Source organism: Chironomus tepperi, unplaced genomic scaffold (assembly GCF_022539635.2).
Source record: "Chironomus tepperi strain 1889 unplaced genomic scaffold, CSIRO-AGI_Ctep_v1 contig_449, whole genome shotgun sequence".
NCBI lineage: Eukaryota > Metazoa > Arthropoda > Insecta > Diptera > Chironomidae > Chironomus > Chironomus tepperi.
Genome location: NW_027226571.1, coordinates 830,480 through 854,174, shown reverse-complemented (window position 1 = coordinate 854,174; position 23,695 = coordinate 830,480). Strand labels below are relative to the sequence as shown.

Sequence of the window (23,695 nt, the reverse complement as noted above, 5' to 3'; positions counted from 1 at the left end):
ATTTTTTACACAAATAACTTTTTATAACATTCGATGGACTATAGCTAATTTTGTCAGAAATATGTAAAAATTTGAATGGAACCAAATAAAATGCTTTAAAATTCTATAAAATTTCCGTTAAAAACCGATTTTTCACGTGTTGAATTTAATTTTAAACCGATTGAGATGAAACGGTTCTAACGGTCGAAATAAATTTGAATTCGAATTCAAATATTTTAGCGGAAAATTTTACACAATTAACAAATGAAAAGTATTTAATTTATTAAAATGAAGTTTTTTATCGATTCTCATGCTTTAGAGCGGCTTAGTAAGTATAATTATACTATATTACATTGAATGCATATGAAATTAATTCGATTACAGACGATCCAAAACTAGAAACGCGCCAAAATGCTCTTAAGGAAATCACATCAATTATGAAAAACAATATTTTAGTGGAAGAAAGGAACAGAAATCCATATGCTGATGAGGAATTTGCTGTAGTTAATCTAGATATCTTAACACGCCACTTAATTCGGTGGTTCCAATTCAAACCAATCACAAATGAAGTTGAAATTTTCGATCTTCTGATCATGATTTTCAGCGTGAGTTTTCTATTGTTTTAATTCTTTTGAATTCAATTGATTATAATCCATCTGATCTATTCTAGCGAGATGATTTTCTCAATTTCATCACAAAAACGATGTCATTGGCAAGATTAAAAAAGGAAATGAATAAAATTTCACGTCTTCTAATGCCAGAAGAAAGTTTAGCTAAATTGCAAAAAATTGGCGAACTTTTAAACAAATTTGAGACTGGATTATTAGTTGATATCGCAAATGAGACTGGATCATTTATTGATCCAGCCTTTCCCATTCCAATACCATCCAGTGAACCATCAGAAAATTCATTTATTGATCGAATGCAAAAATTAATGATTTCTCCAACAAAGCAAACAAGCTCAAAATGTGATAAGGAAGAGAAGGAAGACATTGACAATAAGCAATACGAATTTTGGGTCAATTTAGATGGACAAAATTTGGATACATTCAATTATATTGATTCACAGTTATTACTATATCAAGATAAAATTGCTCTCCATAAAATACTTAAATCCCTGTATATAATAATAAGCGACTATCCACCTGAATTTTTCCTGCAACCACCGAACGTCCTCGAAACATTTATAGACATATTGCCAAAAACATGCAATGAACATGCACTTGAAATCCTCAAATTTATACAATTCATTATTAATGGACTAAAGGAACGTTTTATTGAGGCAAGGAAGCAGAAATTACAATTTATGCCAATTAAAAAGCACATGAACAAAGTCATTCAGATGTTTACAAATTTTTTTGAAACCTTCAATGATAATTGTCTCGATATTCATATGGAGTTACAGCAACAAAGACAGAATGCCATTTATACGATCCTCTTTGATATGGTTGATTTGGTCGAAAATACTGAAGATGTCTGTGATATTTATTTAAATGAGCTGCTTAATATGATGGCAAAAGTTGTTCGTGGATTTCGCTTAGCTTATATAAAATCGGGACCAAATTCTGATATTTATAGATTTAATTATATCGTCCTAATCTTTCTGATCAATGCTTTTGTGTCGAGGATTAATGTGGATAATATTACAAAATACAGTGAAAATAATTTATGGGAATTTGAAAGTGATTTGGCACTTCTCGATTATACATTAAGCCATTCTCATCCACAAATCTATAATTTAATTAAAAACAACAGGATTAAAGTGCTAAAGGATGATAAAGATATGAATTTATTGCTAAACATCAATGCAACATGGAGACCAGTTGTGGATTTATTCCAAAAATGGGAAACTTTTACTGATGAGAATATCATTGTCGCAGGATTAAAATGTTTGGACACAATAAGAATCCACAAAAGTGAAGAATTAATTCAAATATTGTTCTCGTCGATTGAAAGATGTGCCGATAAGTTCAACACGAATGAGGAACTAAAAACAGCAGCAGAGGAAATTATTTTACGTCTGTTAAGCAATGAAGTGCCAGCAATTCGCTTAAAAGCATACGCAATGGCACGAAGTTGTGTCCAAAAGAAATTGACAGAAGATCAAGATGAAAAACTGAAAAATATGGATTTATGTGCCATTATTGGAATTCCTTTAACAACAGAAATAGTCACCGAAATTCTCTGTTTTGGATATTGCGACGAAAATGAAACGATTTATAGACATGCAAAACTGATTATATTCGCTTTACTTCGTTCCAAAGTTGTCTTTCCAAATCATTGGGTCCGAATTTTGGAAACGATTCGTCCTGTCCTGCCATTAGCACCATGCTTATACAAGACTGATCAGAAGTTGGGATTCTTTTCGTTTGACGTATTTCATGAACATTCAGGATTTGATGACTATGAGCTTAATCAAGCTTTCGTTAGATTCATGTTCTGCACGCATCAAAAAGCTCGTGAAATGGCAAAAATTAAATTATTAGAAAATTTGAAAGTTCCTGAATTTACACACGATTTCATTGAAATTGTTCCTGACAATTTTTGTATCCTACAAGATAATCAAGTAAGCGATTTGCAGATGCCTGATAAAAATGTCAAATTCAGTGCCGAATCGTATGAGACAGTTAAGAAAATCATTGGAGAAAAAAAGATGATTGAGGAGGAAGAACTTTTACAGTCTGTATTATTGCAACTTAGTGTCCAAATGAATTCATCTTATATTTGTAAATTATCACACAATGACAATCTTTGGGTATATTTTGTGGGCAATCTCGACATGAAACATCCAAATAATGCAGTAATAAGGAAGTTAGTCATTAATATATTGTACAAATGGGCCGTAACTATCTCATCATTCCGTATCTACCTGTCAAATGAGCCATCAGTTCTTCAATTCCTGATAAAAACATTAATCTACTTCCAAGATGATGTTCCACTTAAAATTCAAACATGTTCATTGCTGTTTCTGCTGTCATTTAGTGACTTTATTGTCACAAATGAGAAAACAATTTCATTGCCTAAGTTCCTTAATAATCTTCACTGTCCATTCAAGTTTGAAGTTCATTGGACAGAAAGTCCTTTCAATAAAGTGACACAACTGGAGTGGCTGTTTGAGGCATTGGAAATTCAAAATGAAAATATGGACATCCAGGAAATAACATTGAGTTACATGAGATATACATTTGGAGCTGTTTGGTTTGAGAAGGATACAGAATCTAAATTGATGTCAAGCACTTTGGATACGGATATGTATTACAAAGGATTAAACAGTAAGACTTTGAAGCTTCCTAAATGTCTTGTATTGACTGAAAAGGACAACAAATTTAAAGAAGACACAACTGTAGGTCTCATAACATCGAATATCAGCAAAGTATTTGAAACTGTCAAGACTGTTCGTGATTTGGAACGGCAATTAAGTAAAATTTCGTGCCTTATGATGATGCCTAGCATGAACACAAAGTCGTTTACTGTGGAAATGATGAAACGTATGAAAAAGTATGTCCAATATGCTGATGATCACTGTGATGTTCAAAAGGCTATGCTTGTTAAATGCATCGCAATCTACCAGAACTTATTTATACCGTGGATGTCACATGAAACTGTTGTAATTACGCTGATTAATAATCCTTTACTGTTGGTCTTCAAGAAAACAAATCAAAATCAAAAGATTGATGAGAATGTCTACATTCAAATGCTGTACTTCATTAATGCCGTTGTTAAGGAATGTGAATCAAAAAAGGACTGGATTGATAAAATAATATTTAACTTTAATAAACATCACAAGATTCACTTTCCGTCAAATTTGATTGAAAAATTGTGTGAGCATCTCTTTGATGTAGCTATGACGGATAAGGCATGGAACGATTTGACAAAAGTGCCATCAGTCAAGGTCATTTATACATTGATAAGAAATGTCTTGAGGATTATGCCAATTGAACTGGATGAGAAGTATGTGAATGAGATTTTTGGAAAGTTCGTTTCATCATCGAGAGCATTTTTAAAGGCAAAGAAGAAGAATGAAAAGTCTGGATTCCTGAATACATACATCATTAATCAAATATTTGCAGTAATTGATGCCTTAACATCTCTAAAATACAATTTCAAAATTAACGATGAAGATTATTCAACATTATTTTTATGGATGAAGGAAAATCAGAAGGTCGATAAAGCTTTAATTTGGTCAATAATTGCGAATTTAACAAGAAACAAAGATTCCTATTATAAATTTTGTGAAGGTTTTAAGGACGAATTGAATTTTACCGTTTGGGACATGGTTTTTGAACGAATTTTTGATGGTAATGCCAAATCAAATTATGAACGGAGGTCATTGGCGTTGGTCATAGGTAATGTACATCATATACTTATTTAAATAATTAATTTAATGTTTAACGGTTTTTCAAAATTCAAATTTTGAATAATACGATTTCAAATTATTAAATTACGTTATTTTAACAGGCAATTTCCTTGATCATTCATCAATCAGCAATCAACCAAAAGCAACAAATAATAAACAGCAAATGAAAATAATCACAAAATTACTCGATCAAAAGCCTATTTGCTATGACACAATGAGCTTCATGGTTAAGAAAATGATACAAAATAAGGTTCCAGAAGTAGCCGAAATAGTCAAGCAAAGGAATATGATTGAAAAAGTGCTGAACAATGACTTGGATAATCTTGATATGATTTTGATGTGTCATTCATATGATGAATTACAAGAGCATGTCATCGATGTTGTCACAAATATATCCGATAAAGGATTGCGCGACTTAATGATGAGAATAGAAAATCCAACAAGTGAAAAGGCAATCAAAGCAAAAAAGTGCAATGAATATAAGAGAATGAACAACAACATCCTTAATATCCTTTTAATACTCATGTCATCATCAAGCGGAATTGACAAAATCAGAAAGATTTTTATTTATGATAATTCATTCAACGAGACATTTAATTTTGCTATTTTAAGTGGATTAAGTACGAAAAATCCGCCAAATGAAATTGTTTTTTACATCAGGTTCCTTATAACATTACTTAATGCCTATTCAAGCAATAAACATGACATATTAACAAGTATGTTTGAATGGCATTTTGAAGAAAAAGTGAAAAGTAAAATTATTAAGCAATTTAAGGAAAATCCATGCACGGGAAGAACAAATCCTGCGAATTTTTATTTTAATAAAATGCGCCACACGAGCGATTTATTCCTGCTTCAAGCTCTGAAGATATTTGATCATGCTGACAGTTTGAAACAGCCTGAATGTAAGTCTGTCATATAGTTTTAACCCTAGGATTTAATTTTAATCTCGCGATTAAAATTAATCCTTTGGTTTTTAATTTCCATATCATCAATGTTTATTCCTTATTCCACAGCGAGTTACCAAATGAGATTGGCGGCATTTGTCTTGATAAGAAATTTGTTGAATGAGAGCAACAGAGCCAAAATTTTCTCAGTAGAAATAAAACTTCAAGAATGGATAATTAAACAATCTGGATGCTTCATTATTAATCCAATCAATTTGCTTACTAATTCATATTCTGGAGCTGTAAAAAAGCATGGCGCTCAGAAGGTGAGTTTACGTGATGAAAATACATAAATGTTTAATAGAAGTTTGCGTTAATTTTGAACTAGGCAATAGCCTTGAACATTCTTATTACATTCTTAGAAGATTGTTAAGTTTATGATAATATTGTGACATGACAATATCGATCCTTAATTGTATTTTTTATGGCATATTTTTGTCATTTGAAAGGCTCAAATTATTACTAATTTTCGTGGATAGAAAGCTTTAAGCTTTTTGAATTTGTAACTGTTTTCAAAAAATTCAAAATTTTGAATTTTTAACGATTCGTAAACTTTTGAGTTTTTAACGGTTTTCAAAATTTTGAATTATTAACGATTCTCCAAATTTTTAACGGTTTTCAAAATTTTGAATTGCAAACGGTTCTCAAAATTTGAATTTTTACTGGTTTTTATTAATCAATTTCCTTTAATCAATCTTAATAGTTAAATCAATTATTCTTTACAAATATACTAATAAATTAATTACTTCCTTTATATTTTTGCAGTGTACGTATACCATAAGAAACTTATCCATTTATTTAAAAGCTGTTTCAGAATGGGATATGCCTGCAGTACAGGAATCAACGATGCTGCTAATCCCATTGTTTTTCCAATTGCCAGATATTTATTCGTGGATTGATTCTGATAAAATCTTGTTGAATATCTTTTATCAATTAATACAGTACATCAGTCAATTCGATATACTAAGATTCAGTATTTCGGCAGAAATAAATGGAACGCCGATAATAAAAGGAATCTTACAAAAAGTACAGAAAGAAACTCAGAAGATACCTCATACAGATTCAAGTTTAGTATTGATTCAAAATGGATTGTATACGATCAAAAAATGCTGTCGTTGTGTCGATGCTCGTATAACATTGAAAAATGCAAAAGTCTTTCAACTGCTTGACTTGCTGCATCCGCAAATTCAGTCAAATAAAAAATCGACATGGAATGAAGTTACTGAGATATGGCTAGAATTTTTCGAGGCTCTTTCTCGCTATGAAGACTCTGAATGCACACCAGGGTATTTATTGAACTGAAAAAACATTTCCATAAAATATTAATTAACTTTATTTTCCTCTCCACAGACAAATATCTTTATTATGTCGTATTGTACGTATCGGAAATCAATCAATGAAATCATCAGCACTGAAAATAATTAGGAATTTAACAATGAAAGCAAGTCTCGGTTATGTCGCACTTGTATCGGATGATTTTATGCATACATTAGATTTAATATTATCGGATGATGGAAATAAAGACGATAAGGTATTTATTCTACAAACATTGCTGAGCATTTCGTCGAAAAGTGAACAATCAAGGGCAAAGTTGAAAAATTCATCATTTAATCGTAAATTGAGGGAACATTTAACCGCTATGGAATTTGCCCTAAAAAATAAAGATGATTCGGGTTTGTACAACTTAACATCGATGACGAAAGACGTTCTTTATGCTTAATAATTTATGTTCTGTGATATCGGAGCTACTGATAAGAATGTTTAAATGATAATCAATTTAGGTCGATACCAAAGAATAATATAATTCGTTAAAATGCATGATAATTCCGCGTTATTTATTAAGTTTTCTCTGTTAGTTATTTAAGATAGTTAATTAAGTCAAAGAGTCTAGCTCCAATAAAATTGTAATTATTTAACGTACTTTTATAATTTAAAAAATCTGTTTTGTAAAAAAAAAAGTTCAAATATTAAAATGACAGTTATTTTTAAATTCTGAAAAACTTAAAAGCGAAGATAAAGTAACAAGAACTATTCCTTTTATATTTTTTCATGTTTATTATTTTTGATATTTACAACATATTACAGTAAACGTTTAATAAGCCTAATTAAAGTTTATCTTTTTTTCACTATAATTCCATTACACAATTTCCCTTAATTTATCAAACCACCGTATTGGGGCTTTATGTCAGAGAAATTATTTTAAAAAATCATGTAATGATTAGTCTAACTCTTGTTTATAGATAAATATTATTATTATTATTTGATATATCAGACTGTTTGCGACAAAAATATGTTCTTTTTTTTTGTACATGCTTGTTTGCTTTAATTTTGCTTCATTTTTTTGTGTTATATGAATGTACTGCACTATTGAGCTTTAAAGCATGGCTTGGGATGGATTTTTTGTAGTTATTCATCTAATTGTTGTATACACGTGCTCAAAAAAATATTATTTTTAGTACAATACAAATATCAGAATAAGTATCCCATAGATTCCTAAATTGAATGATGTCACATGTTTTGTGTTTTTATGTCCTGGGGTGTTGTGGGGGATGATATTGATATAATGACATCTTAACTCACCCTCAGTAATAATTTCTGAATACACTCCAGTATCTGTATCTCATATAATGGATCCCATCGTTTACATCACCCTCCCAATAAAAAAAATTTGAGGGATCATAAAATTCTATAATTTTGGGGGATTTATCATATAACATTATTATATCCAAAATGCAGTCCAATATTGATCATTGCTCAATTAAATAATCTCTTTCTCATTCAGTAACTTTCCAATTTAAGAATATGGATTTATGAATAATTTTGAACTCTAAAACGTCTTCAAATAACATCATGAAAATTACAGCTAAGAACGATTAACAAATTGTTTCTATGTATATCCTTTTTTGTCGATTCCTTGAGCGATTTACCAGTTGATTTATGCAATAATCAATAATTAATGCCTAGCCTATCATTTTCCATAATTCTCATTCATGATCAGTAAATTTATTGTGATGCACTTAGATGAATTGCTTTGTAAATATCGCAGTAAAAAAAAGGAGGCTAGGCTGCGCATTAAAAATACTCATAATTTATTTATGTAAACAAAAATTTACTAAAAACAACTAACAAATTTGATATGAGTCAAACAATAAAACACTTAAAGCTAAGATGAACTTTTTAATTATAAAAATTAAAAAGAAGCTTTTTTTTAAATAAAATAAAAAATCATGGCTTAATTCTTTCCGGCTAAAATCGCTTGAATCTGTGCATTCGTTTTGCCTTTCGTCTCGGGCACTTTTACGAATGTAAAGACTGTACCGAGTACCATGAATATAGCAAAGAAGTAGAATGTTGGACCTGAACCCCATGCATCTTGCATCATACCGAATGTTTTTGTAATGACGAATACTAATGTCCAGTTGAACATTACAGCTAATGCTGATGCAACTCCTTTTACTTCTGTTGCGAATAATTCACCTGTTGATGGATAAATTTAATGTTAGTGAATTTGCTATTGACTAGATTTAACTATGGACAGAGCTTTTGAAGATTTCCAGAGCTTTTAAAAAAAAAGCTTTAATTTTTGAGAAATTCTTGAATTTTTGGTAAATTATTAATCGTGTCATATTTTCTACATTTTATTAGTGTATCAAAAGGTTCCATCCATAGTTATAACGGAATTAAATCAATACATCATCAAAACTTACCCATAATGAGCCACTGCATGGATTAAAAGAAAGAAAAAAATACAAAATCAGTTCCAATCCATTCAATCAATACAATAAAACTTACAGGAATAGGTCCGAGACCCAATGAGAAGCTAATGATGAAAAGAACAACACTGGCCAAAGGAAGAGCTGAAATTTGATCAATATTTTTAAATTCGGCTTCCTTTAATTGGAAATAAACGCCCAACATGACTAAACACAAGCCCATAACAACACATGACTGTAACAGAAGAACTCTTCGTCCAGCTTTCTCAATCAATGCAGCTGATGCGACAGTCATAACAACTTGGACAACGCCAACAATAATTGTACAAATTGCTGATGGTAAGGTGCTTCCAGCTGCTTCAAAAATACTTTGTGCATAGAAGATGACAGCATTAATGCCCGAAAATTGTTGAAATAACATGAGTGCCAGTGAAATTAATAGTGCCATGAAATTTGAACGAACTGTAAACAAGTCTGATAGTTTGGCATCATTACTAACAGCATCAATTTCAGCTTGAATGTTTGCTAATGCAGTCTGTGTGTCACATTGTCGTCCCCAGAATGTTTTCAATGCTTGTGCAGCCTCTTGTCTCGATCCCTACATGTCAATGAACGAAAAAACAAAAGAATTTATTTTAGAGTCTATTTTAACACGAGATTATGTCAATATTGGACAAAGTCAACAAGCATGAAGAGCTTGAGTAAATATGACTATTTGATAAGTACTTACTTGTTTGACTAAATAAATCGGACTTTCGGGGATGAAGAAGACACAAATAATGAGGAGTATTGGAAATATAGCAGAGCACGCGCTTAACGTAACCCAATCTGTTATGGCACCAACAACATATATGAATAATATTCCCACAGTCAAAAATAGTTGGAAGAAAGCGCCCAATGCGCCACGAAGTGATGTTTCAGCAATTTCAGAAATAAACATTGGAGCTACAACACAACTAGCACCAGTTGCAATACCAGCAAATATACGTCCAGCATAAAGCATGCCAACACCTGATGCAAATACTAAAAGAGCCCAGCTTATTAAATATGGAATACCAATTGCCATCGTGGCAATTCTGCGTCCAACTCGTTCAGCTAACATGCCAGCTGGTAATGCACCGACGAATGCTCCGACAGCAAGAAAAGATCCAATCCATGACTCTGTAATTAAAGTAATTGAAGGTAGGAATGTCATTAATTTAATTATGGCTAATTTATGATATGCAATTAGCATCGGTAGCTTTTTCAAAGGAAGTAATACTCGACTCAATAGACGTCATCAATAAATTTTTTTTCTATGTAAATAAATAGTCAATTAACACTTGTGTCGAGTGATAAGAAAACTAGTTTATTGACTTTGTACAAATTTGTACTGACATTTTTAAACTATTAAGTCAATTGAAACATTTTCTCTCCATATGTGAGGAACTAGTGCACTTTATATAGGAAATTTATGCAAATATATTGCGATTATAAATTATCGTGTGGTGACTTTTAAATTGCATTTTAAATGGGTTGATTTGTGACTGATGGAAGCGCATTTTTACGCTAAGATGACGATTTCGAGAGTCTTTTAGAGTCTGTCCAGAGATAAACCGCTTTATATCCTCACACGATCTAGAGGTATCTTCTCTATCTTAAGGTATTCTTGGTAGGGTGTGGGTAAAACTGTAGTCTGTACTAGCTTTTCTGTATTACGACTGAATATCGTAAATGAACAGGTTCAAACTGTGGTGTTTGAGCAGAACGGAATTTGAGGTATCGAGTCATATACCAAATCTGCCAGTGAAGGAGTTAGACCCCAGAGGTTAGACCGGATATCTACATCACTCTTTTTATGAATACGTGGGTTCGATTCCCACCAAAGTCCGATCTCTCAATTTGTATATAGAGAGTTGTCGATTTGACTAGGATTCGCGGAAAGCTCAAGACAATCATGTCTAGAGTTAGGCGTACAGTTCAGACAAACGACCATAATGAAAACAGCAGCATCTTTGTCTTATATTGAGAAAATTATGTCAAGCCTTAATCAAATAAATAATTTAATGTCATAATGTATGCGGTTTGCATCACATAAGACCTTCACGAGATAACAGAATATTTTCTTGAATTTGTTATCATTCCAAGTTCTTTTCGGCTTCTTCTACTGCTGGAATCAAGCTGAAGTTTATTCTTCATAAATACTGGATCGTGATTTATGCTTGACTCAAGTATAGCAATTAAACTATTTATTGCATACTGTAAAAATTGGCAATAATTTAATAAAAAGAGTAGTCATAAGTCGTTTGCCAAATCAGCGACAAAATCCATTAAGTTGATACTTAGAAAAAAAGCAATGACTTTAATTGGGCTTTTCATATTTTAGCAGATTAGATTGAGTCGTCAAGTAGTCACATTATCAATAAGGTCGATTAGACGAAAATCTTTAAAAATTTAAGCTGCATCACACACTGATTTTCTTCTCACATATTCCTTCGATAACAATATTTGTCCACTGAGCGAATTATCTTCCTACTTTCGCAGAACGGAATTTAATTTTCAAGTACAAGTTATTTATCAAAAAAAAATAATATTTACACGTGCTTGCGTAGTGAAATACTTTACGTTGGTAATTACTTACTTTGATCTTCGTCTACACTAATCGGGGTGGTCACATTCAATTGCTCATTTACTGGTGACGTCCAAGCTAATGCTGTTCCGGCACTTACTGCAGCTAGGGAGACTGTAAACAAAGGGTTATAAAGATAACGAAATTAATAATTCAGATCAGACGGATTTAAAGAAGAAAGGCAATTAGCAATCGAAGAGAATCTACGTAATTAAAAGAAATTTTGTGTTCTAAAAATATCACAAGGATTTACGACAAAAAAAGTCATGTGACGATTTAAATCAATCGGCACATTCTACAATAGATACACATTCATTCTTTGACTACGACCTACTGAGACAGTATACGCTAAACTGTTGTTTGCGGCACTATGACGCACTGATCGATTGATTTAAATCTTGACTTTTCGATTTCGACTAGACTCGATTTTTCGAGAGCTAAATTTCAGTTTGGTGTATTATAGGCACTGGTGGAGCCAGATTATGACAGAGGGACATTTCCGAGGGGCGCCACGGTTTAGGGAACAGCCAGTGGTGTAACTGGAGTGAAATTGACGGATATTTCCTCGGGACATAAAGTTTTAGGTCTCGCTACCAGGGGTGTATCTAGAAGAGAAAAGTGAGGTTTGGATCCCTCTTCCTTTTCGATATCCTCAATGGAACTTTTTCTTTGAGGAACATGAAGCCAGAAGCAATTTTTTAAAATTCTACCAGGCATTTCAGCAGCCATTAACAAATTCTGTCCATAATTCTTAAAATTTTGCTATTTCCCCCATGGCCACAGTTTTTTGTAGACATTCTAAGTGAATAACCCTCAAGTAGCAAGTAAATAAAAGTGAAAGCATGTATAAATGTTGTAAGAGACAAAAGACTTTGAACTTGTTCGTAATCGAGGGGTTTCATATGCAGAAAATAAATTTAGTGACAGGCTTACTATCATTTATTTGTGTCGGCTTACGATTGTCATTGAATTTTTGAGGAAGGCTGATTTTTTTCTGCGTAAAAGAGCCTGGAGGCAATTTGATAGCCTTATCAATGGTTTAGAAATATATTTAGAGGGTAATGAGCATTATCAAGATTTATCCTACATGGAATTTTGTGAAAAAATGAACTTGAAATGTGATCACACTTTTGACAAATGATTGAATTGAAATCGAATGTACTTGAGGTGTTTTGTAGTGCTGATAAAATCTCCTGAAGTGTCTGACTGTAAATTAACTGGATTCATAGAAAATTTCGAGAATAAACAAATGTTTGATGATTATTAACCTCAAAATGATGAAATTGGATTTGCCCAATTTTGAGTGAAATTCACGAGTATAACTTGTGGGTTTTGGTCAACTGATAAGACATACGATTCTCCATATTGTCATAGTTGGTCAATGCAAATTAGTTTACGTCCTCAAGTGGACAAAAATACGTTAGAACTAGACAATTACTTGCCATTGACTAGGATAAGCAATGGAATTGCAGTCTAAAATGGATGCCTAATGAATGACATTGATGCCTTAGGTTCTAATCCTTCATTCTCTGATAGACTAATTGCATTTCCACAGTTTTATTGCACTTAAAACCGTTAGAACTAGTAATTAAACAGACATTTAAATGTCTTTAACTAGTTATAACGGTCAATACCATACTCAACCATCACTAAAACCATTAAAATCCGATAACTCACCTGCAGCGGCAGCAATAAACTGCATAGCCTTTGTGGTCTGTATAGACCCCTCTGGAATGGGATCATAAAGCATTGGTGACGTAGGAACCGGTCCGTCTTTATTCATTTTGATAATCTGTAACAAAAAATATTTACAAATATTAATAATTAGATAGTAAGCAGAAACTCCGATGCGATCTAATTTCATGTCATAACAATTAGCAAGTCCGTCTTATTGTGTGTATACAGAGAGAGAGAAAATGAAGACAAAACATACTGATTCTTGGAGAGATTATTGTAAATATTAATATACACGTGCTTCGACTGCGTAATAACAACACACGTTTACATCATAAACATACACTAAATAACAGAAGATAGGTATGTCATGTGGCTTATGTGAATAAATTTTCTCTTCTCAGTTATTTTTATCTGTTTTCGAAAAAAAATATAAATATTAAAAAAATCTACGATTTTCTTAAATCGCCCTAATTCATTCCGAGATGTGTATGGAGCACATGACTTTTACTATATGCTTTCTCGATCAGTGGAAATGAAAATGAAATAAGTGTGTTATTTATGTAAACACACAGTTCAGAATCTCGAAAATTTTTCAATGTTTATTTCCCGGCAAAATCAGCTTTATATGCTCAATGTTGATTTTGTTATTCACCATGACTGAATGTCAAGTTGGTAATAATTTTTTATTATGTCGTCAGGTTTTTATATAAAGCATGCCCACTTTCTCAAAAATATTTAAATTTTACATTTTGACTAGCTTGTTGTATGCATAGACTAAGATAAAACCCGTGATCTGTGATTGTATATTTGACTTGATTTTATTTTTCAAAATAAGAACAAGACTCGATTGCATTTTTATAAAAAAAAAAATGTTAATTTGAATGGCAGAAAAATTCCACATTGTAATGTCGGCGAGAAGTTTAATACAATTCAGATGGCAATATTACATTTTTCACATTTGTCACGCTATTTATAATCCACGAGACTGACTTCTATCGAAACTTTAAAATATTTTTTTTTGTTATTTTTAAATTTTGCAATATTTTTGCATACCCCAGACGTCAGTTTTGACTAGACAATGAAGAGATGTTTCTAAAAATATTTATAAATTGATGTCGATTCGGGTCAGATAGCGTTTGATAATGAGCTAAATCTGTTTTTAGTTAAAGTGACTAAAGGATTCTATAGACTGTTGCTTAATTTAGTTGTAGATTAAATTCCTATTTCTAATTATCTCTATTGAGTAGGTTAGTATCAATATGGAACAGACAAGATTCTTATTTCATTGAATTGAATATTTAAGATTGTTGCCATTTTTATTAAGGAATTGGTGGCTCTACTCTTTTGTCTAAAGATTCAGGTGTCTTTACACTTTAGTCTTGAGATTCAGGTGTCTTTACCTTTTAGTCTTGAGATTCAGGTGTCTTTACACCTTAGCCTTGAGATTCAGGTGTCTTTACAATAGAATCTTAAGGTTCAGGTGTCTTTACACTAGATTCTTAAGGAGAAAGAGTTTGAGTTTTCATTTTTTTTAACATCGCAGAGATCTTCAGAGACTACAGCTGTTCATCCATTATTTATAATTTACTTTAACTTGCGATTTAAAACGAAAAAGATTCAATTTTGAACTACTTCCTCAAGAATCACTCATACCTAAGATTCAGTAGCACAAACATTGCTCATTTAGTCAAAACCGTTGCTACACCATAACCAAAACTATTAGCCAGATGCCCTTAACTTAGTATCTTAGCATATCGACCACATATTTCTCCCATACTAAGACATATTACAGATCTTAACCCCAACCTCATAACTGTATTGAAAAATGTGATTTTACAAACAAATCCAGTCATTCGATTCGAGTGCTAAATTTGAATTGCAAATATTAAAACATTTTGTGAATTCCTTATTTGCTTTCGTACACATTTTTTTCAACAGCCTAATATAGAAGGAATTCAAACATTAAGTCAATAACTATATTTGTATTTAATTAAATTGCATTAAGTATGTTTTATGTGCAAAAAATAGTCGTTAGTTCTCATCCGGCTTCAAAACCTGTATTTTATGCTATTATTTTTGGATATGGATATACTGAACCACATCACATAAACTGGTTTTAAAATTTGGCTTATGCATAAATATTTATAATTCTTATCAATACTTAAAAAGCAATAATGAGTTAGTCGATTGAAGTGTGTTGAGTTTTTAACGGAATCAAGTTCATTATCAAAAAACCTTTTTACGTTCTAATTCACCCTTATCGATGGCATTTGATTGGCAAGAAATGGCCTTGAATAGTAAGGTGATAAATGAGTTGAAAATCTTGCGGGATAGACGAGAGAGTCGACGAATGTCAATGATAAGTATAATTTATGTTTCTTTGAGATTAAAACAACAAAAAAAAAATAAGAATCAGAGAGAAATTAAAGTGAATTTTGATTAAAAATAACCTTATGGATGTGATATAAGAAAAAAGTCGGTCCAAAGGTGTGAAAATATGGTCATTAAAAGCTGTTGATAATGCAATAAATAATTGGGACGGGTGTCCATGGTTTTAATAATTGTTTTGTTATCAAATTTTTGAATTTTTTCCTCAATTTTGAATTTTGGTTCCATTTTTAAGATTTTGAATCAAAATTTCCAATTCCAAAAAACAATTCCAAATTCTCTTTAAAAATTCAAAAATTCAATCCAAAGACCCCCAAATCATTCGACTTCTTCAGACTCTTTATGATACGACAGTCGGTTGCTACTTGTCTGACTTGATATCGCTACTTTGTTCATAACAAGAAAAAATATCTCGATGCTGAATTCTTTAGGAATTGTTGAGTTAGAGCCAGTTGTATATACACAGTTGTCACTGTCCTATCGTTTTAGAAACTCTTTTATTTATATTTATATTTATTTCATATTCTATTTATTTTCTTTTTTTTAATAAATGAAGTTCGCGCCGGAAAAAATTTTTTTGGCAAGAGACAAATTTTCCTAAATGAAAAGTCGTCACAATTCTTCAATTTGTGCTCACGCATTTTTTTTCTTTGTGTGACTCTCATGAGAACTCTCTAGTTGATTCCTGAGAATTGTGGATTGAAATGTTCTCGAAAGTCGTATATTTGGCTAGACGAATGCCAGACATATCTGGATTTATTTTAAGTGTCAATGTCTTTATACAAAATGCATCAGTTTAATGATTGTCATTTCCGACATTCTCATCTGTTCTGTGTCAATGTTTTGGTTTAAAATTTTCCATTGCATCGGATATTTAAAAATAAGATTTTTTTGTTTAGTTCTGTGGTGGGCAATCTGTGTGCCGCGACACAAAATTTTTTGTGGTATGACACCAAAATTTGACATAAAATGTCATAAACCGTACAACTTGTATGGTTTCGATCGACGCTCACCACCAAGGCGTGCCGTGACATAAAAAAGGTTGCCAACCCCTAGTTTAATTACTTATTTTTAGTAAATAAAGTAAGTAAGAACTTATTTTTAGGAATTATTTATTAAAATGTATTGAAGGTCATCATGAAATTAAGCAATAAAGCTTGTTTTTGTCACGAGAGATATTAAGCGACTTTTTGCAGTAGCAAAACTGGATGTAAGTGACGTGGGCAAGGGGGTAAGTCATACCAATGATCGGAAATCAAGTTCAAGTTCAAACAGACCTCAAATTGTCAAATATTTACAATGTAGGTGAACTACATTGTTTTTTAAGATAACGTAAATATGTGATTGAGCAACTGCCATTGAAGTGCGTAATCAAATTGTTTCCAGATAGTTCCAAAATCCTAATCGGCATTTTTAGACAAAAAATTAAACTTGATTACACACTCTTTAAAAACTAAAAAAAATTGTAATTAGTGTTAATGTTATTGCCTATGTAAGGCATAAAAAACTACTTGTTTATTAGTGTAGCAACGAATAAATATATTTTGCTGATAAATACGTAAGCAAATGGAAAAAAATATAGTTACGAATAGTAATGAATGAATTGAATCTATCGACATAGATGCATTCAATAAAGAATAAATTGATTGAAATTGCAAGTGGAAGATTTTTTTGCATAATTCTAATTTGAAATCAATGGAATGTCAATCTATCAATTTTGTTCTTTCTAATTTGTTGCCATTTGTTGATGCTTTTGATCAAGAATTTTCTTTCATTTCAAACTCTTTTGATTTATTGCAGAGATGAAGTTAGGATTTGGTGAAAATTTGTTAACTAAGGATCCACTTTGATCTACTGAATTTCGGTAATTTAGAGAATTCAGTAAGATTGTCCCGAGTGGCACAATTCAGCAAAACCTAGCGAACACGTTGTTCGTTGTTTGGAGATGCCATTGGGCAACATTGAAAAATCTGCTTTGACGTAGTGGTTAGAGGGTCGCCTTTCGACCTTAACGACCTGGGTTCATATCCAGGAATAGTATAGTCGGAAATGGGTGCTTATTCGTTGTTTCTAGTCACACTAGCACGGTTTGTGTATTCGCGACATACAACTTGTGGCATATTAATAAGAAGATAGACATATTGAACCTTATTAACGATTATGAATTCTCGAGACAGGATCGAGTTCCGAGATATTCTGGGATTGTCTAGATATCAAGAAGTTATCGAAATGATTGCATCGGAAACCCATATTTATGATATATCCAAGAAGTTAATTGATACTAGACTATACCTCGACCATCCCTAATTACACACCTAAACAACTTCTAATCAGAAGCTAAAACGCATTGACCAAAAAGAAAACATCAATATAAAAGAAAATATTACCAACTACATGCAAGTACTTTCATCATCTAACACTTGTTGCATAGAAATGGAGAAAGGACGACTTTTTTCGTCTCTGAAGGTTAAATTGAGGTGAAATGGAATGTGAAATAGGACGCATGGAAATATTCGTAATAACAGCATTTGGGTAACGAATTAACACATTTTATAACTGAGAAATGAAAATTATGAGAGATTAATGGATTTTTGCTCTTAAGTCATGGAGAATTATGAGTCTGATTTGAAAATTTGCTAAAAATATTTAAAAATGAAAACAGCAAAATTTTTCAAACTTGACGTCATGAAGATCTAGAAATGAATTTATTTTTAAAGACAATATATCATTATGCTTATTCTTTGTAAGAAAAGGATGCTTTAAGACGGAACTATTTGAATAACAAAAAAGACGTATCAGCTGCATCAATAAGCGTGAGCTTTATTATTTTGTGTTATTTATGCCGCATGTAAAGGTCTTCCTATGAGCTATTACACAGTAAGAGATAAGAAATCTCGAATTATATGAAACCGTACGAACGTAGCTTAATTTTATTAATCGAAATAAATCGATTAGGTATATTAAAGTAGTAAGAAGACAATCCAAGGCTAATTTCACTTAGGTACTCACCTAAAATTTTTTTTTTTGAATTTTCTTATGCAATCCTCAAAATTTTAATAATAATTTTTCCAAAAAAATTAATGCACAAAAAATGTCGATAACAGTTGTTCTTCTTAAACACCAAACAATCCACACGTTCAATGGCCAAAAAACTTTATATTTCACAAATAAATAATATTTATTTTTTTTATAAACGATTATTAAATTTTTTGGACCACCTTTATCGCTTGAGTGTCAATGAACAACTGGCAAAGAGAATTTTTGTCGATTTTTCTCTTCCTTCGGATTACTACGAAACGAAAATGAAATGAAAAAAACTTTATACTTAGTTGTATATTCTCTTTTATTTACAATACTCGACTTTGTGAGCAAAAGAAACGATTCGTATAAAAATTTTCAGTTTTTTTTTTATATTTATATCGAAATCTATTTAAAGAATCATTTTTATTTGTATGTATATACCATGTGCTGTACAGATTTCGAGTGTTTAACATTAAAATTGTTTTATTTTCCACATTCCCTGCCATTTGGCTGTTTTTTATCTACTACAAGAGAAATCCGACATAGAAAAAAAAGTCGAGCCCACAAAAACTGTATATATGTATATGGCAAGTATACAGTTTACAGCCAGACATTGACAATATTAGTTTTCGACTATTTTAAAAGTTCATTCGAAGGTTAAAGTAAAATGCATGATAATGCATTATCAAAAAAGAGAGAAATGCGATGAGCCAATGAAAGCTGATTGTTTATAGACGCGCGATTAAAAAATCATAAATAGCAGTATCAAGCTGTTAATGAATAAATTAATTAATCCCGTCAAAAATTTAAATAATTGTCTATTCTCACTTAAAAATCTGAATCCGTAAAACTGCCAACACAATTTCATTCATCATTAAAATAATGAGGAAAGAAAAATTCCAAAAAAAATGAGAGTGAGAGCGAGATTGATGATTCTGCGCGTAAGGGATGTGTGTAAGTACGAAATGTCTGTAATGTTTGATCGATTGAATGTAAAAGCATTTTTTTTTTGTTTATATTGAGAAATAACGTATTTTGATTATTTGAATTTTAATATATTTTGTAATTTTTTCGTGGATATTCATGATTGACAAGGATCAAAGTCTAGCAAGCAAAGAGCATGCTTTCATGGTAGGTACAGAAATACTATTCCGGAACATATTGCGGTATCTTTGCCTGTTAATGTAATATGTTATCAACATCCGACAACTTCCTGGATTTTATCAGTTCAATTTACTTTTGTTGAGAACATATCAACTGTCGTTTAATATTCAAATTATATTTGCAACAACAATTAGTTGATTTTCCCCTTTAATAGTTGACGATCCCTTGATATAAACATTTTACTCTGTTTTCTATTTTCAAACAATAAACATTATTCATTTTTTAATCCGTAAGGAAGTTCTTTAATTATACTTATTTGTAAACAAGCATTATCCGTTCAATTATCAAGTAATTTCATCACTCAACGGCACTCAACACTATCGCAAAATGCAATAAAAACGTAAATGAATATTTCAAGAAGTTAAAACTCGAAAAATATGAGTCGTGAGCCATTTCCAAGAAAGTGATAACACCACAATAAACAAAGTGAGTATTAAATATCACCCAACACAGCAATAACAGCTAAAATTGTATCCTGAGAGACATGACACAAAATGCCGCATGAATTCAATGCACTCTTTCATGTTTTCACCGTAATTACAGACTAATATTAATGATTAAAACATTAATAAATTACTCAACACGTCAATTACACTTATATTCACATATCAATTATAATTTAATCATGATTAAATGATCCAGTCCTTACATTTTCGATAAAATTTTGTTGCGTAACCACTGAAAACTTATTAATTTTCTTTTATCTATCAGTCTTTTCGTAACTCTAATGGAAATTGCATTTAATATTATTGCTGAAGTTTCATTAACACTTCTCACATTACGGTTGCAATTATTACCAACAGAAATAATTAAACAGTTTAATTTAATACTCTTTTTTTTTTTTTGTTTTAATAAACACGTAAGTCTCGTGCAACTGTCTGACACAAAATGCTTTACCTTCTCTTTTCAGCATGTAAAGAAAAAAAAAACTTCTGAATGGGTAAAGTACGAGTAACGAAAAAAAATCATGCACAAGAGAAAGAGAGAGAAAAGAAATCGATAGAACAGGCCTCCAAATACGTCACAGACGACGTCATAGGTATATTACTAATAAAAGGGGAAGCTCTCTTTTTACGTAGGAATTTCTTTTTCACATAAATCACGTATACAAGTACATAGGAAGGATGCTGAGGGATTATATTGATGAAATGGATATTCTGCAATATTGCGTGATATTTGCGAAATTTACAGTTAGTATAGGAAGCGTTGAAAATGGCATTTTAGTCATTCTGCCTCTCCTAAACCTTCAAACCTTTCTCACACCTTCACACTACACATCAAAAGCAATTGACCCCACATAGACAATGGCTATTAAATTTAATTACCTCTAGAAAGTCATGAAATTCGTTAAATAATTCACTTTTAAGTGTGCAATGACCTTAAGACTGACGTCTCGACGAAATAGGAACTTTTTTTTTGTGATTCAACTTGACAACTGTTTTAAAAAATTCAATTTTGTTTTACGAATAAGCAGTCAATGGAATTGACATAAATTATTCATCGGCCTTGTCGAGTTGCATGTGTCCAAAATAAAAAAAGAGATCATAATAACAAGTCTTCGACCGTGTGATGATTTTACCGTAGAATTTCTGGTATGTATGATTATATGGCATTTGAGATGGTAGTATGTCAACTATAAATAGAAGACAAGATTTTTTAAGAAGCACATGCTTACGTATTATGATGATTATTGAACTTGATTCTCAATTTTAAATTTATTGGTGAATTTGCTCATCAGGACGGTATTATTGAGGATTTTGGTATAATTATTGTAAGTTTGAGAAGTAATTGATGATGTTTAGTGTTAACCAGTAATAGGCAACCTACTTTGCGTTACGGCACATCTTCGAGAAAGCCTTGACCGAAACCGTACAAGTCTTGCAGATCATGCCATTTCCAAGAAATATTGGAAGCATACGAGCAAGCCACAGCACAAAGTTTGGACAACTGTTTTTGTGTCCCGACGCATTTTGGTCATAAACAACATTTTGCGCGTCACACATGTTGACCATCACTGATTCTTACAGTGAAAGAATCTATTGTTTGTATCAGTCTTGTCCAAGCTGTGTACCGTGACACACTAGTGCACCATATTGCACGCTAGTGAATAGATGCTTCGGTCATGGTTTGTCACCAAGATATGTCATACAACACTGGTTTAGATGAACAACTGTCTAGTATCAGTGGTGTTTTCTAAAAATTGCTGATGCTAAGCGATGTTAAGCTGAAGACTATGCAGAATAGCTTGGATAGCTTGTCCTTTTCCTGTCAGTCCCTTTCTAAAATTACATATCCCTTTTCTCCCTGAAACGTCAAGATAATTACTCAAAATTGACCATTGACCCAAAAAAGTCATTAATAATCAGGCTTAATTTTTCTATATTCTGAAGGGCTTTTGCAAAAAAATTTAAATTTATTTATAAACGTGCGTTTTCCATATTTTTGTTTTCTTCACTTAATATAACAATTACTGACTGTATAAAACTTTAATCGTAAGGAATGAGAGATTTCATAATTGCTTTGCTGTACATTTCATTTTACATCATTTACGCCCATCCGTGAGATGGTGCGAAAACTTTTGTGATTGCTGGCTGTACAATTTTTGTAACTGTTGCTGGTTGTGCGATGATTTTCTTAACGACTTGTAAGGGCTCACGACGAACTGTAGCTTGGAAACCATTGTTATCATCAGCAGTGTAGTCAACCTGAATAATTTTGAATTTTCATTGAATTTATGGCTTTAAAATAATTCAACAAGTGGACTTACAATTCTCACGAAACCATCAGCATCATTAAGTTGGTATGATCCCTTAATAGCACCATTCTCAGCCTTTTCGTGTTGTGACTTAACATCACCAGTTGAAGCATCATTGACTTCATAATTGAATTGATAATTTGCAGGTGCTTCAGCTTCTACGACTTTCTTGATGATTGCTGGCTGGTATTGCTTGATGACTGTTGGTGGTCCATATTCGAGAACACCAGCATTTGATAAGGCAACAAAGGCAAGGAATACAATAAGTTTTGCCATTTTTATGAGATTGATTTTGTTTATTTATTTAATGTTTTTGTAAAGATCTGTAAAGTTGAACTGATACCAACGATTCTGATCCATCACCCTTTTATACTCACTTTACTTTAGTTCCATTACATTGATTCTTCTTCGTTTTAACATTCTGCCCCAACTTTTACTTTTTTTGTTGCTCTCCCCATCATTGAAAACATTAATTCTTAAGTAGATCCCATGTTTAAATTCAATGGATGCCTTTATTCCTTTAACCTGTTTAATGTGTGCAAGAACTTGCGAACTTGACATCACCGAACATGAAAATGTCCTTCAAAGACAGTTATCACACATAATAAATATGTGTATCTACCATTCACTTTAATACTTGTAATATTGTTTGTTACCATAAAGCTTTTAAATTCACTCTTAATTGGATTCCCTTTTATTAATATTGACTTTAAATAAAGCAATACAAGTTTTGGTTGTCATTGAGCATTGAACAATGTATCGGATAACAATCAGTTTGGACGACTTTCGTACCAGAAATAATAAAATTTATGTGGAATATAAAGTCAGTGGCACGGATTCAGTCAAAACATTTTTTATGTAATTCCAATGTAATTGAGAGTTTTTGTGGTACTTGCAAAATCGTGTATCTATGAAAGTAGATATGTGACTTAATAAGAACTGAATTAGCAAATATCTACATCTAATCTTTGTACTTTACCATAATTTCACTTTATTATTAGACAATTTATTGTCCTTTTTTGACTATCTTTGAAATATAGACTGACGTGGATGGGTTTGGCCCCCAAAATAATATTCTGATAACAC

General features: G+C 31.7%; 3 protein-coding genes across 4 annotated transcripts; 1 reads left to right on the top strand and 2 right to left on the bottom strand.

Annotated features, from left to right (window-relative positions):
• Positions 1-226: 226 nt before the first annotated feature.
• On the top strand, positions 227-7,109 carry LOC139098625 (uncharacterized). Its single transcript, XM_070650862.1, has 7 exons — positions 227-307; positions 364-584; positions 650-4,325; positions 4,438-5,241; positions 5,353-5,549; positions 6,049-6,569; positions 6,634-7,109. Exons 1-7 carry the CDS (start codon positions 268-270, stop codon positions 7,001-7,003), a joined length of 5,829 nt encoding a protein of 1,942 aa, XP_070506963.1. The 5' UTR covers positions 227-267; the 3' UTR covers positions 7,004-7,109.
• Positions 7,110-7,314: 205 nt separating this feature from the next.
• Positions 7,315-20,522, bottom strand: LOC139098597 (facilitated trehalose transporter Tret1-like). 2 transcript variants are annotated; one of them, XM_070650830.1, is made up of 7 exons: positions 20,504-20,522; positions 13,282-13,396; positions 11,617-11,718; positions 9,727-10,157; positions 9,076-9,594; positions 8,991-9,003; positions 7,315-8,760 (listed from the first exon to the last, which is right to left on the bottom strand). In XM_070650830.1, exons 2-7 carry the CDS (start codon positions 13,385-13,387, stop codon positions 8,516-8,518), a joined length of 1,416 nt encoding a protein of 471 aa, XP_070506931.1. In that variant the 5' UTR covers positions 13,388-13,396; positions 20,504-20,522; the 3' UTR covers positions 7,315-8,515. The 2 variants fall into 2 exon arrangements, with proteins under 2 accessions (XP_070506931.1, XP_070506930.1); XM_070650829.1 differs by lacking the exon at positions 20,504-20,522 and adding an exon at positions 18,679-18,922.
• Positions 20,523-22,400: 1,878 nt separating this feature from the next.
• On the bottom strand, positions 22,401-22,885 carry LOC139098624 (cuticle protein-like). Its single transcript, XM_070650861.1, has 2 exons — positions 22,622-22,885; positions 22,401-22,559 (listed from the first exon to the last, which is right to left on the bottom strand). Exons 1-2 carry the CDS (start codon positions 22,883-22,885, stop codon positions 22,401-22,403), a joined length of 423 nt encoding a protein of 140 aa, XP_070506962.1.
• Between the last annotated feature and the right edge of the window lie 810 nt (positions 22,886-23,695).

What these genes read in the sequence shown, in the direction of transcription:
- LOC139098625 (XM_070650862.1), top strand. Translation starts at nt 268, where the DNA reads ATGAAGTTTTTTATCGATTCTCATGCTTTAGAGCGGCTTA. An exon ending in GTCATTGGCGTTGGTCATAG is followed by an intron (nt 4,326 to 4,437) that starts GTAATGTACATC and finishes TTATTTTAACAG; the next exon opens with GCAATTTCCTTGATCATTCA. An exon ending in GACTCTGAATGCACACCAGG is followed by an intron (nt 6,570 to 6,633) that starts GTATTTATTGAA and finishes TCCTCTCCACAG; the next exon opens with ACAAATATCTTTATTATGTC.
- LOC139098597 (XM_070650830.1), bottom strand. Translation starts at nt 13,387, where the DNA reads ATGAATAAAGACGGACCGGTTCCTACGTCACCAATGCTTTATGATCCC. An exon ending in TAGTGTAGACGAAGATCAAA is followed by an intron (nt 10,158 to 11,616) that starts GTAAGTAATTAC and finishes CTTTAATTACAG; the next exon opens with AGTCATGGATTGGATCTTTT. An exon ending in CGATTTATTTAGTCAAACAA is followed by an intron (nt 9,595 to 9,726) that starts GTAAGTACTTAT and finishes ATTGACATGTAG; the next exon opens with GGATCGAGACAAGAGGCTGC.
- LOC139098624 (XM_070650861.1), bottom strand. Translation starts at nt 22,885, where the DNA reads ATGGCAAAACTTATTGTATTCCTTGCCTTTGTTGCCTTATCAAATGCT. An exon ending in CTGATGGTTTCGTGAGAATT is followed by an intron (nt 22,560 to 22,621) that starts GTAAGTCCACTT and finishes AAAATTATTCAG; the next exon opens with GTTGACTACACTGCTGATGA.